At 41.6% G+C, this 15,332-nt stretch overlaps 1 protein-coding gene across 1 annotated transcript in view; it reads right to left on the reverse strand.

The window, feature by feature from the left end:
• Positions 1–12,858, reverse strand: part of LOC102877367 (zinc finger protein 18-like) — a 21,045-nt gene extending 8,187 nt beyond the window's left edge. The window contains exons 1-5 of the mRNA XM_006900510.1: positions 12,472–12,858; positions 11,623–11,812; positions 10,992–11,083; positions 4,471–4,555; positions 3,233–3,340 (exon numbers count right to left, since the gene is read on the reverse strand). Coding sequence (XP_006900572.1) covers positions 3,233–3,340; positions 4,471–4,555; positions 10,992–11,083; positions 11,623–11,812; positions 12,472–12,858 — 862 coding nt within the window. The remainder of the gene's footprint in view (positions 1–3,232; positions 3,341–4,470; positions 4,556–10,991; positions 11,084–11,622; positions 11,813–12,471) is intronic.
• Positions 12,859–15,332: the final 2,474 nt, after the last annotated feature.

Consider the following 15,332-nt stretch of genomic DNA (forward strand, 5'->3'; position numbering starts at 1 on the left):
CAAGGATTCTGGGGCTTCGTCTGACATACTTTGGACATGTTGCCAGGAGGGACGGGTCCTTGGAGAGGGACATCATGCTCGGGAGGGTGGAGGGACAGCGCAGGAGGGGAAGACCCTCTATGAGATGGATTGATTCGGTGACTGGGGTAATCGGGATAGGTGTGTCGGAGGCAGTGCGGTTGGCGCAGGACAGAGCAGGGTTTAGGGCTATTGTGCATAGGGTCGCTATGAGTCGAAAACAACTCGACGGCACATAACAACAACAACAACATATTTTTTCCACTGCTTTCCTTGCCTATGCAGACAGGTTGGGATGCTCAACTCTCCACAGCCTGAATTATGGGATGATCTAAAGGAGCCACATCAGGAGACGGCATGGGGGAAGGGGAGGACGAGAGAGTGGATGGAATCCATTCAGCTATAAAGTATTTTCAAATATGTTTGACTACTAACAGTAAGGCATATGGTGACCAGTGTTCACTGCAGCACTCTTTAAAAAACACAATGTCCACCAACATATAAATTGGCAAAATATGTACTTACATATATTGCTCAGACATAAAGAAAACGAAAGTCCAGATATAACATGGTTCAGCCCTGCAATCACTGCTGTGAGCGAAATAAGTCAATCACCAAATAACAAATATTACATCTTAACTGACTGCTGTCAAGATGGAAATGACTCATAGCGGAGCCTCCAGCAAGATTCCAAGGCTGTAAATCACACAAGTAGATATGGACTATGTGTCTCTTGATGCATCACTGGAGGACTCAAACCATCACAACTCCCTAAAAACCTTAACACCAAAGCTGAAATATTATACAATCTCACTGATACGAGCAATCTGTTGTTGTTATTAGTTGCCTTCAAGTCGTCTATAACTCATACCAACACTATCAATTTCAGGTGTGTCCCATTCCACCTTCAGCATCTCTGATACACCTGAGCCTACTTCTGCAGTCATAATGTCAATCTAGCTTGTTGGCAGCCTTCTTCTCTTTTGCTAAACTGACACCTTTCCAACATAATCTCTCTTTCTAAGGACCAGCCTCTCCTAACAACATGTCTAAAGTAAAAGAGACAAAGCTTCACTATCCTTGCTTCCAAACAGCATTATGGTTGCCCCTTTACCCAGACTTACCTGTTTGCTTCTTTGCCAGTCTATGGACTACTCAGCAGTAAGGAGGTGTACTGCCAAACCAAAGGAATGTGGACTGATGAACTACTATTGCTGTTTTATACTATCGAGTTGGAATCGACCCTTTGCTGACCCTCCACTGGGTTTGAAATGGTTGATTTTCCTGAAACAGACTACCAATTCTTTATCTTGAAGTACCTCTGGCTGGCAAAGCTGCAACTCACATACTCTGGGCATGTTCCTAGGAAAGGATATTCTTTGGTAAGGAATATCATGTTTGGAATTATGGAGGGTCACTGAAAGAGAGGAAGGCATTTAAAAGGATGTACTGACACAGTGACAGCACAAGTGGAATCATCAAGTGTGTCAGGGATGATGAAGATGGCACAGGACAGTGTTTGGATCAGTTGTTCCCAGGGTGGTTATGAGTTGTACTTAACACAAAGTCACCTAACAATGACCACCTCTGGATACTCATAAGAGGCACCTGTTGGTTAGCAGTTAATACTTGACAGTTGAGTTGTTCAGAACAATGTTGTAGAAAGTGTGTAGAAAGCAAAATGTGTAATACTTTACAACAGAACAAGTTCAGCTTTCTTACAATTTAGATGAAGCATCTGTTGTTGCTACTGCTTAATGGAAATAAAGTGGCACTAGGATTGGAGGAAAACCCATCCACAACATGCACTAGGCTGATGAAATAACCATACATGCAGAAAATGAAGAAGACTTGAAGCGCTTGTTGTAGAATATCAAAGACTATATAATAGCCTTCAGTATGGATTGCATCACAACAGCAAAGTAATAATAATCCTCACCACTGAATCAATCGGCAACATCATGATAGTGAAAAGATTGAAGTCATCAAGGATTTAATTTTATTCAGATCCACAATCAATAAGCATGGTAGCAGCAGTCAAGAAATCAAGACACTATACATTAGAAAAATCTGCTATCAAGGAACTCATCAAAGTGCTAAAGAACAAAGATGTCAGTTTAAAGATTAAAGTGTACCTGATACAAGTGACGGAATTTTCAATTGTTTCCTACGAATCTCAAAGCTAGATAATCAATGAGAAGATCAAAGAGAGAATGCCTTTGAACTGTAGTGCTAGGGAAGAGCACTGAATGTCCCATGGGCTGCCAACAAAACAGTCCTTCTCTGATATGGAGGAGGTCCAAACAGGGTGCTCCTTAGGGACAGGGATGGTGAAACCTCATCTCACATGCTTTGGCCATGATATCAAGAGGGGGCTAATCCTTGGGAAAAGGTATCATACTAAGACAGACAGAGACTCAAAGAGAGAATGACCATCAAGGAGATGGACTGGCACATCATCTGTAACAATGGGTAAGATCACGTCAGAGGCCAGTAAGATAGCACAGGATACAGCGAGGTGCAGATCTGTAGTTAAGGGTCTCTGAGTCATAGTCCACTCAACAGCATGTAACAACTACAATAACATAGCTTCATGAAAGTTAGAGAGTAGATAAAGCACTTTTCCTATTTCTGGTATTCTTTTTTTTTTTTAATTTCTTTTATTATTTTTGTGTGAGTGTACCATCAAATCAGATCTGACTGGTACAGGAGGAGATTGTCCCTCCTTCCCCGGCAGAGCATCTGGTGGATTTGAACAGTGCGCCTTTGGGATTGTAGTTGCAGCTCCTATTTCTGGTATTCTTTAATTCCAGAAAAAGTTGGGTACTTTTCATTAAAATGACAGTAAGAAAAACTCCTTTGAATGTCATGCCAGTAAGGAGAATGATGGCTCTTATATATAAGCTTACTTTTAATTCAATTTTACATGTTTTTTTTAATCTGTCTTATCTAGATCAATCTTAATTCTCACTGAAGAAAATTTATTACAATTTTACAGAACAGACTGCAGACAAAAGATGTGAGACCACTCTTCAACTGTAAGATACATGTGTCAACAGCTCTAAAAACAGTGATGAAGAGATCCAACATCAAACAACTGACCTGGCCCATCCACAGCTAGTTTTAACTAAAAAATAGAAACCAAATCAACCACCACACCTGCCTTAACTAGGCAAGTTCAGAAACATCTCGGGACCAATGAAAGTTGACTCACCATTGCAGGTGGGAGCTTGGATCTTCTTGCTGGCATGAAGGGGCAGCCTTACCAGCTCTTCACCACACTCTGCTGAATTAGCTGGGTCAGGTTTGGAACTGGCAGTGTCTGACAAAGAAAGAGAACAACTTGTGAACCTTTTTCAATGAAGAGAATTGGCACTGCCTAAGTCTTTCAAAGGAAGGTCCTACCCAAGCATGAAGGGAACTATGAAGACCCTGTTGCTGTTATGTGCCGTCGAGTCACTTGCGACTCATAGCAACCCTATGTACAACAGCCCTAAACCCTGCTCTATCCTGTGCCAATCACACTGCCTCCTACACACCCATCCCGATTACCCCAGTCATTGAATCAATCCACCTCATAGAGGGCCCTGTCCCTCCTGTACTGTCCCTCCACCTCCCAAGCATGATGTCCCTCTCCAAGGGCCTGTCCCTCCTTACAACATGTCCAAAGTATGTCAGACGAAGCCCCAGAATCCTTGCCTCCAAGGAGCAGGCCAGTTAAACCCTCTCCTGGATGAATCTGCTTGTTTTCTTGGCAGTTCATGGTACATTAAATACTCTTCTCCAGCACCATAGCTCAAAGGCATCAATTCTCCTTCTATCCTTCCTAGTCATTGTCCAACTCTCTGATGAAGGCCCTAGACTCCACAGAAGGACATGAATCTTAGAATAACATCGGCGTGTCAGACTAGTACTCACTAGATGTGAAGAAATATGCAGAAAAGGAGGAAAAGCAGAGTCAGAGAAGGTAGACAGAATGGTCTGCAGACCTTCTGGGAAGCTGGGGCTAAGGTCATGACTAAAGTCACCCATGTTTGGGAGAGGCAGTGTTGTTATCTGCTGGAAAAGAGCGTAGACTCCAGGCTAGGAACACTGAGTTGTATCCTCACTTGGCACTTATGAGGGACAGAAAAGGGAAACAGTAACTGGATATGACACTTTAATCATGTTTAATACAGGACAACATCTCCAATAATAAGGATGGCATAAAGACTGGAGGAGTTATTGTATGCAGTTGCACCCACTGGAGCTCCCAGAACTGAATGCAAAGACATTTCTTGCTCTACTTCTGCTAGCTTCCACTCATCCTAGTTCCCAGCTCTTATTACTAATGATTTTCCACCCTTCGCATTTCAGGGTGAACTTGTGTCTAGGGAAAAAAAAATAAATAAACATTACCAAAGAATTCCTAGTCCTTCTACCACCTTGCATTTGGTAAGCCATGCCCTTAACCTCCTGACACCATTTTCCCATAGTTCTCCAGCATGAGGTTCCAGTAGTGCTCCTTCTGAGTAGAATCCAAGTGCCTCAACTGCTCCTGGAACGTATACAATGTCATAACCTAAAAAAAGGTCTCCAAAGGAAGGTACATAATGTTGCCTAGAGGAAAAAGTGAGAAGGAATAAATATGCCAAAGGAGCCTAAGCTTCAGAAGATCTGAGAAACCCTGGGGGAGAGATTAACGGAGGAAAAGGCCAAGAGCTACTAGTCCCTACTCCAGTGTTTCTTGTCCTGAGTAGAAAACATTTAGGTTTTAACTTGTATGTCTATGTTTTTAAGTTGTATGTTTCTAACAGTAAAATCCTCCTACTGACTGGAGGTAGGTTTTTCAACCTCTCCAAATCTGACATTTAAGTAAAATCTAGAAATTCGAAGGTAAAAGCAAATGAAAAAAAGGAATGCATTGGCAATGCAAAATTGCATAAAGGAGAAAAATATCAAATGCAGAAGTTTGATTGTGCTTAAGCTCCATCCAGAAACAAGACTGGAGTGTTCAGAGACAGGGCAACAGAACCCTGTAATTTACCAAGAGTTCTGAGTTTAGGTTGTAACATTCTTTCAATGCATGAGTTATCATGAATAGGGTAGTCTTCACATATCCTCCAAATGAAAGTCCTCTGGTTTCTTTTCTTTTTTTTTCTGGTTTCTTAATGGTAAGCAATTGCATTGCCAAACCAAAATAAGGCAGTTCAAATTTACTAGCTGCTGTAAGAGGAAAAAGAGGGACAAATTCCTCGCCTGCAATTTACTATCTCTAAAAATCCACTGGAGGGTCAGCTATGAGTCAGTTTCAACTAGACAGTTCATAATAACAAAAATGAAGTAGATGGAGCTCAGTTACCTACTCTGTAGGGAACTATGCTGCCAAGTGGTCCTTCTCTGGTGATTCAAATCCACTAGTAACTCCACAGGAAAAATATGAGGAGTCTCCTTATCATGAGATTTAAGTTTTCCAAAAACCTGTTGGAGAGCTAGATGAGTCAGTTCCAACTCAAAAACAATGAGTATGACTTTTGAGCTATGCATAATTAATGACTCAAAAGAAGTCCTAATACTACACAGCACGCAGGAATAATGATTTTGTAAATTATTACCTTACCTAACTTGGAAGGGACTGTATAGCATTATACTGAGTGAACTCAGTCTCACAGGGACAAATATTCCATAAAACCATTATTGCATATGGAAGCTATGGTGGCCTAGTGGCAAGAAGCTGTACTGCAATCCCAGAGACACACAGTTTGAATCCGCCAGATGCTGCTCTGCTGGAGAAGGAGGGACAATCTCCTCCTGTACCAGTTGGATCAGATTTGACAGTACACACACACACACACACACACACACACACACACACACACGAATAAAATTTTAAAAAAGAAACAAACCACAAACCATTATTGCAGAATGAGAATGAGGATCTAAGGGAGGAAGGGGGAAAGCAAAGGGATGAGGATATGTGTGGGGAGGGAGGATTAACCATTGGGTTGTACAATATGACAGAAGAATCTGGTCTGGAAAACATTGTATTTCAATTTTGTAAAGAAAATAAACTAGTATAATTTAATTTTTTTTTTAAAGAGGAAGTCCTACTGCGTTATGGTTCTTCAGAAAATTGCTAATTTAAAAAAAATGTTAAAAAAATGTTTAAGTCACAGTTTGCACCTATATTCTCATCAAGAAAGGGGGGAAATCAGGTTTACAGATCCCTTATGGTACATTATCAACTTTAAGAGGCACAGTACTTTTAATTCAAAGAATTCATTAAATTTAGCTGTTTAGTCCACAACATCTCAGGTATTCTAGGAATCAGGTGGGAGCCAAGGGAAAGAGGAAGAGCTGAACAAATAAAGGTCCAAATCTCCTAACATCACACTGAATGAACCCTAGGCACAAGACACATAAATAACTTCCATACACAATATATCAATCTTTTCTAGAAAGTGATGAAATAGTTAAAGCAGCAAGGAAAATACAAAACATGCAGAAAAACAAAGAGAACATTCAATATGAGTCCAATTATATAAAATCCTTGTTTTTGTTATGTGTTGTTGAGTCGCCTGCAACTCATAACAACCCTGTGTACAACAGCCCTAAAACCTGCTGTATCCTGTGCCAACCTTCTTGTCTCTAACACACCTACCCCCATTGTTACCCTAGTCCCTGAATAAATCCATGTCAGCGATGGTCTTTCTCTCCTGCACAATCCCTCCACCCTCCCAAGCATGATGTCCCTCTCCAAGTACCGGTTCCTCCTTGTAACATGTCCAAAGTATGTCAGACAAAGCTTCAGAATCCTTGCCTCCAAGGAACAGCATGGTTTAACTCTCTCCATGACGAACCTGTTTGTTCTCCTAGCAGTCCATGGTATATTCAATCAATACTTTTCTCCAGCATCCCAACTCAAAGGCATCATTCCTCTTTCTAACATCCCTAGTCATTTTCCAGCTCTCTGACGCATAGCAAGCAATAATGAAGACTATGGCCTGCATCATGCACACCTTAGTCTCCAGACTGACAGTGTTGCTCTTTAGTACTCTGGAGAGGTCCCTGACAGCTAACTTTCCCAGTGCTATTCATCTCATGATTTCCTGGCTACTGGTACCAAGAGAGTTGATTGTGGAGCCATGTAAACTAAAACTGTTAACAATCTCATTCTCGTCATCATCCATAACGATGCTTCTAATTGGCCTAGTGGTGAGAATCTTAGTTTTCTTAATGTTGAGCTTCAATCCATACTGAAGGCTGCAGTCCTTGACCCTCTACAGCAAGCGCTTCAGGTCCTCCTCAGTTTCAGCAAGCAGGGTTGTGTCATCTGCATAATGCAGGTTGTTGATGAATCTTCCTCCAATATAGGAAAATTGGGCAAAGTGAGATGGGAGTGGCATGGAACATTTTGAATCAGATGATCATACGCTCTACTATGCTGGGGATGAAAAGGTGAGCAAAAATGGGGTTGGTTTCCTAATTAAAAAAGTCATTTCTAAATCCATCATGAAATAAAATGTGGTAAGTGACAGGATAATATCCATATGCATATAAGGAAGTTCAGTGAGTACCACTATCATTCAAATATATGCACCCTCAACTAGAACCAAAGAGGAGGAAATGAAAGATTTCTAGCAACATTTGCAGTCAGAAATAGACTGAACATGCAATCAAGATGCATTGATAACGGGTGACTGACTAGAATGCAAAAGCTGGGAACAGGGAAGAAGGATCATTAGTTGAAAAACATGGACTTGGTGATAGAAATGAAGCTGGAGATGTTGTTATATGCCATCAAGTCGCCTGCGACTCATAGCGACCCTACGTACAACAACCCCAAACTCTGCCCTATCCTGTGCCAATCTAACCATCTCCGACACACCCACCCCCATTACCCCAGTCACTGAACCAATCCATCTCGAGAGTCCGCCTCTCCTGCACTGTCCCTCGACCCTCCCAAGCATGACATCCTTCTCCAAGGACTGGTCCCTCTTTGCAACATGCCCAAAGTGTCAGACAAAGCTTCAGAATCCTTGCCTCCAAGAAGCCTGGCTTCACCCTCTCCAGGACAAATCTGTTTGTTTTCCCAGCAGTCCATGGTATATTCAATAATCTTCTCCAACACCACAGCTCAAAGGCATCAATTCTTTTTTCATCCCTAGTCATTGTCCAGCTCTCTGATGCATAGCAAGTGACTGGAAAGACCATGACATGTATCAGGCGCACCTTAGTCTCCAGACTGACATCTTTGCACTTCAGTGCTTTAGAGAGGTCTCTAACCTCAGACTTTCCCAAAGCAATACGTCTTTTAATTTCCTGGCTGCTGGTGCCAAGAGTGTTGACTGTGGAGCCAAGCAAACTAAAACTGTTAACTATCTCAATCTATTCACCATCCATTGCGATGCTGCCAATCGGTCCAGTGGTGAGAATCTTTGTTTTCTTGATATTCAGATAGAATGACAGAATTCTGCACATTTGATGATTTAGTCATTGCAAATACCTTTTATAAGAAACACAAACACAGGCTATAGACATGGATTTCACCTGATGATATGAATAGGAGTCAAATAGATTACATCTGTGGAAAGAATCGCTGGAGAAGCTCAATATCAGCTGTGAAAACTAGGCAAGGTGCTGACTGGAACAGATATGCAAGTTCAAGCAGAAGTTGAAAAAATTAAAACCACAGGAACCAAAATTTGACCTTAAGTCTAGCCCACTCAAATTTCAAAACCATCTCAGGACAGGTTTGAGGCCTTTAACAGCAATGAGTGAAGACCAAATGAGCAGAATCAAGAATATCATCCATGAAAAATGCAAAAAGTCATTATAAAAGCAGAAGAGAAAGAAAAAACCAAGATGGATGTCAGATGAGACTCTGAATATTGCACTAGAGCTCCAAGAAGACAAAGCTAAAGGAAGAAATCAAGAAATTAAGGAGCTGAACAGAAGATTTCAAAGGGCAGTTTGGGAAGCCAAAGTAAAGTATTATAATGTGCAAAAAGCTGGAGTCAGAAAATCAAAAGGGCCAAACCTGCTCAGCATTTCTTAAGCTGAAGCAATTGAAAAATAAATTCAAGCCACGAGTGGCATATAAAATCCTAGAAAATGAAAAACTCCTCTATGGTAATAGAAATCAGATCCGTCGTCATCCAGAATAGGAAGAGGAAGTCAGAAAAGTCAAGAGAGAGGGATTGTAAATGCACAAAATGAAGTAGGAGTGATGAATATGTTTATCATATTTATAGCATAGATGAATAGATGTCTATAAGGAATAAAAATTTATTCTCTCCCATTTTAGGAAGCTAGAAGTTCTAATTTAGGCGCTAGCTCCACAAGATATTTTTCTTTCCATGTCAGCTCTGGGGAAAGTGTTTGTCTCTTTTCAACATTTGTTAGCTAGTATGGCGTCAGAAATCTTAAAAACTGGCTCTTCCAGTCATTATATTAGCCCTCATTGAGATGGGACAGGGGGTACAGTCTCCAGCTACTTTAACTGTGGAAACATGGTCGTGCATCAATAGCTGTGGGACCAATATGAGAGCGCTTTTCTGCACTGTGAGGTCCCCCTGCAACGATGGTGGTGAAAAGATTGTAAAGAGACTATAGAACTTCTGTCAAGAGACTATGGCAAGTCACAATCTGAGGCCGCTTGCGTTTGTACTGACCACAGTTAAAGGTTTTGCTTGTAGCATGATTGGAGGAAAAGCTGACTTGTAACAGCTCTAAGGCAAAACTTGATGGATGACTGAGGAAACCAGGGGCTTCTTGAATTTGTGTTGCTGAAAAGAAATCAGGACTTTCACTAATCAAGGAACTGTGTTTTGTGGGTAACCAGGCTTGGGAATCCTGGGCTAAACTTGAACTTGCACAGGGTGATATTTTTGCCTCCTGTCTAGTATATTTTGCTAATAAACCTCACAATTGTGAGTCAAGTCTGTGAGTCAACAACGAATATTGAACCAAAATAGTAGGAAGAGATTCAGGTGCAGGTTGGGGTGGCATGTCTGATTGAGCATGTATGTATTTGCTACTCTGGTTATTACTGATTGGGACCGTTTCCCTTTAATGAAGTGGATAAAAGTCAGACTGGGCCACCCCACATGCCCACATTACAGCTACTCTTTTTACGCTTAGGCATTCCTCAGTGACATACCTGTGTCTTGGCCACACTTTGCCATAGGCCTATGAGTTTTTAGCACAGGACCCAGATCTCAAGTATCCTCTCCATTCTCAGTGTTAGTAAAGCTCTCCCACTCAAATTTCCTTCCTTCTGTTTTTATCTCACACAAATGTTGCAGCTTGGAGACAACATATGTCTCATCACAGACTCTTTTCACCTCTGTTTAGAGCCTAGATTCCCCTATGCTAAATGGCAACTAAAATTATATATTCTAACAACAACATATTCTGCCTTGCTTTTGAGAAACTCATCACTTGGGTCCTTTACTTACTGTTACGTCAACTCAAAGAGCTTAGGAGTGAAGAGGAACCAATGCCTTTTGGGAAGGCTGCAATCCCAAAGACACGTGGTTTGAATCCACCAGATTCTGCTCTGGAGAAGGAGGGGCAATCTCCTCCTGTGTCAGTTGGATTAGACTCAATGGTACACAACAACAACAACAAAAAACAAAGTTTCAATTGGGACTTTTGAATGTCTGTGTTTTTCATACTGAGTTAAAAGATTATCTAATGATCCTTTTTACCATCTACACACAACCTAGCAATTGATTACAAGTGTAAGTACTTGAGTAGTAGCCAAATTTTTAAAATAAAGATGTTTTCTTAAAAAAATAATTATGTATATATATTCTGCTTTGAGAAAACCTGAGAGATACTTAAATTCAAGGTTTTGTTCATGTGTATTGTTCCTATTATCCTAGCGAGGTCCTCTTCTCCACTGTACTTCTGACAAGGTATTAATTTTAGTCCTTCTAACTACTGGGTGAATGATCAAAACTGGTTCAGAGGCAGGAAACTTCACTCACCTGAGATGATGCTTGAAGAAGGGAGTCTTCAGAGTCCTGGTTGCTGATGAGCCTTTCCCTGGATCTGCAAAGCAGCTGGGGACCAGCTATCACTGAAGTGAGAAACAGGAATTTTAAGAATTTAAATGTCCTCCTCAGTTATTACTGTGAGGGCATTCATTCATTCATAACTAACTAACTAACTAACTAACTAACATAAATTAAATAAAGAAATAAACAAACAAATAAATAAATAAATAAGAAAAGAAAATATTTGACAAATTAGAACTGATACTTCCATCCACAATTTCAAGATCTGTACCTACATCACTAACAAAGTCCAAATCGCACTAATACCCCAAAGAGTCTCAATCAAATATTGCCTTTTCTCCTTACTCAGGTCCCAAACTCAAACGGTCTAATACAAATATAAAGTTAAAATGAAGACACTGAAACCCCCCCCTTTTTTTTTTGACACTGAAACTCTCAATCAGGGTGATTTGTGGACATCGACCTTGGTCCCAAAATTTTGAAGGACATTTTAATCTGAATATACTTTCAACTCAGAAATCCAGAAACCCTAACTTTCTAGAGAAAGAAAGAAGGCCTTAGAAATCCCCCAATACAACCATGAATAATAACTGGACCTCACCTAATTCTGGCTCAGTGACAGCTTCCTCTTTGATGATGAGGCTCAGCTGCTCCTCAGGCCCTGAGGCTGAATTCTGAAGTCCCAGCACCTGAAGCACCACTTCAGGACTGGCCTCTGCCTCCCTCACTTGGCAGTCTGTAGATTCCACCTTCTCAGGTGAGCTTTCCTGTCCCAGAACCCGGCTGCTGATCTAAAGACAAGTTATTAGTTACTGAAGGATGCTGAGTTGTGATTCCTAAAAAGATGAAGTGAAGCTTCTGTAACACATTATAGCTCTTTGGAAAAGGTAATGAGAAAGAAGAAAGCCAGATTATTTTTCTCATTCAGCAGGTATTTATAGCCATTGATAGAAATATGACAAGGGAGGCCAACTGTTGGCACTGAACCAGGCTTGAAAGATCTCAAAGGAAGATCTTTAATACGAGGTTTCAATTGGACAGTGTGTACCAATAAAAACGTAAAACAAATGCAAACATTCTAGTGTTAAGTTAGCATGGAATTGGAGATAGTATATTCAATCTGTAACAGCTAGTGTGCAGACACTTAATATAGCACACACAAAAAACCCAAAAACAAAGCACCTGTGGAAGGATTCATTCTAACTCACACCATGGTGGTCAACACCCTGAGCAGAGAGCTTATTGGGTTTTTCTTAGCAATAAGTTTCATGGAAAGTAGATGACGAGATCTTTCTTCTAACAATGTCACTTGTGGGTTCAAAGCACCCAGCTTATGCTTAATAGTCAAGTACAAACCATTTGTACCATGGACACTGAGAAACACACAGCAGCATAGATGAGGCATGAGGACATCTCAAAATGACCCTAGAGTCCAATACCCTCTACTTACCCACTGCCACAGTCTCTGGGGTTCGCCCTTCAAGCTCTCCACCAGCGTCACTGCCTCCTCTCCACTGCTGGGACACTGTGTGTGCACCCATGTCTGGATCTCCCCAGGCAGGATGGTCAGGAACTGCTCCAACATGAGGAGCTCCAGGATCTGCTCTTTGCTGTGAACGTCTGGCTGCAGCCACTGGAAACAGAGCTTCTGAAGTTGCCTCAGGGTCTCATGGGGCCCAGACAGCACCTGGTACTGAAAGCGTCGGAAAAGCTGCCGGGCAGCTTCAAGGCTGGAGAGCTCCCCTTGAGGGGCAGCAGCTGCTCCAGGCAGTGGTGAGTCCTCTGCTTTTCCCAGTGGTGGCACCTGTACCAGAGACTGTCCCATTTCCAATGGCATTGTCAGGCTTGCCAAATTCTTCAGCAAAGTCCTTCAAGTTGGAATGGTTCTTTAGGAACAACCGGGTCTTCACACAGCCTCTCACTGGGATACTGTAGAAGGAAAGAGATCCAGTGATGCAAAGAGAACACCTCGCCTTTAGAAAGAAAATTTACATGTCCTGCTGAGAAGCCTCACTATGGATTTCTGAAGCCGCCCAAGGATTGACAAAAAGAAAACAGCTGGAACAGAGACAATCCCAACTCATGTGGACCCACGTTTTTTGGAGTGGTGTTGTGCTCCACGGTGCTGTCCAGGGCTGGTTGGTTACTCAGAGGTAATCACTGGGTCCTTCTCTCAAGACATTACTGAGTACATTCAAATTCCCACCTCTAAGTCAACACTAGAGTTTTTTAACTGTTTACACCACTGCAGTCTCAAAGGTTATATTCTTCTATTTGTAAGCAGTGTAAACTTGTAGACAAAGTGCAAACCACTGACATCATATCTAAACTGTCACCATCGGCCTGTCCACTTGGTAACATTCTTGCTCAGTACTGAAATGTCCACACCAAGCAGAAAATGGTATCTGTCTCATCAGGCTTTCTTACTACCAGATTCCAGATGAATACATCTTCTGCAATCTGTATCCACATCTATCCATTCAGAGATTGAAAAGTAAAGCTGGAAGAATACACCAGTGCCCATCCATCTGGAACAAAAAACATTCCTCTTGCTCTCATGAGGCTTTGCACCTCACCAAAAGTTCCCACCTTCTATTGCTGTTAAGTGCTGTCATGTTGAGTATGTCCCATAGTGACTTTATGAAGAATAAATCTGAACCCTGTCCTATCCTGTTACATCCTTACACTTCCTGATACACTGGAGCCCACTGCAGTAGACCCTAAATCAATCAATCAATCTGGTTGAGAGTCTTTCTCTCCTTCGCTGAGCCTTTGCCTTTCCAAGCATGAGATCCCTATCCAAGGAACATGCCTATCCTAGCAACATGCCAGAAATATATAAAATGAAGCTTTATTATCTTTGCCTCCAAAGAGAAATCTGGCTCCACTTCTCCAAGACTTGTTTGTTCTTTGGCAGTTTATGAAATATTCAGGATTCTTCTCTAACACAATTCAGTTATTAATTCTTCTGTCATCCTTAGTAATTGTCCAACTTTCAGAAACATAGCAAACAATTTAAAAGACCATCGCTTGCCTCAGGAACACCCTCACCTTTAAACTGACATCCTTGCTCTTTTACAGTCTACAGAGGTTGCTGATAGCAGATTGTAAAATGTAATACATCTTTTGATTTTTTGATCAGTGATATCGTAATGTTGCCTACTGGTGAGGAGATATGTTTTCTTGACTTTGAGATGAAATAGATATTGAAGGCTGCAGTCTATCTTCTGCAGCAAGTGCTCAAGTCCTCCTCACTTTTAGAAAGCAAAGCTGTGTCATCTGCATAATACAGGTTGTTAATGGGTATTCTTCTGATTCTGATGTCACATTCCTCTTCAAAAGCTAGGCTTCTCATATGATTTACCCAGCACACAGATTTTTTAAGTGTAGAGAAAGGATACAGCCCTAATGTACATTATTCTTGATTTTAAATCATGTATGCAGATGACACAACCCTGCTTGCTGAAACTGAGGAGGACCTGAAGCGCTTGCTGCAGAGGGTCAAGGACTGCAGCCTACAATATGGATTCAATGTCAAGAAGACAAAGATTCTCACCACTGGGCCAATTGGCAGCATCAGGATGGATGGTGAAGAGATTGAGATTGTTCACAGCTTTGGTGTGCTTGGCTCCACAGTCAACACTCTTGGCACCAGTAGCCAGGAAATTAAAAGAAGTATTGCCATGGAAAGTCTGCTGTTAGGGACCTCTCCAAAGTACTGAACAGCAATGGTGTCTCTCTGGAGACTAAGGTGCGTCTGATACAGACCATGGTCTTTGCTATCACTTGTTATGCATCAGAGAATTGGATAGTAACCAAAGGGGACAGAAGGAGAATTGATGCCTTTGAGCTGTAGTGCTGGAGAAGAGTATTGAGAGTACCATGGACTGCTAGGTAAACAAACAGATTCATCCTGGAAAGGGTTAAGCCAGGTGGCTCCTTGGAGGCAAGGATTCTGAGGCTCCGTCTAACATTCTTTGGACATGTTGTAAGGAGGGACTGGTCCTTGGAGAAGGACATTATGCTTGGTAGGGTGGAGGGACAGTGCAGGAGGGGAAGACCCTCAATGCGGTGGACTGATTCAGTGACTGGGCTAATAGGGATGGGTGTATCGGAGACAGTGAAATTTGCACAGGACAGAGTAGAGTTTAGGGCTGCTGTACATAGGGTTGCTATGAGTCGCAAGTGACTTGACGGCACATAACAACAACAACAACAACAACAACAAGTGGGATGACAGTAAAGATTGCCTCAAGGTAATTATGATACATTCACTTAATGGAATCGAGGCACAAATGGATATTTGTACAT

The sequence above is a fragment of the Elephantulus edwardii genome, unplaced genomic scaffold (genome assembly GCF_000299155.1).
Source record: "Elephantulus edwardii isolate Elephantulus edwardi_28Jun2011 unplaced genomic scaffold, EleEdw1.0 scaffold00286, whole genome shotgun sequence".
Lineage (NCBI taxonomy): Eukaryota > Metazoa > Chordata > Mammalia > Macroscelidea > Macroscelididae > Elephantulus > Elephantulus edwardii.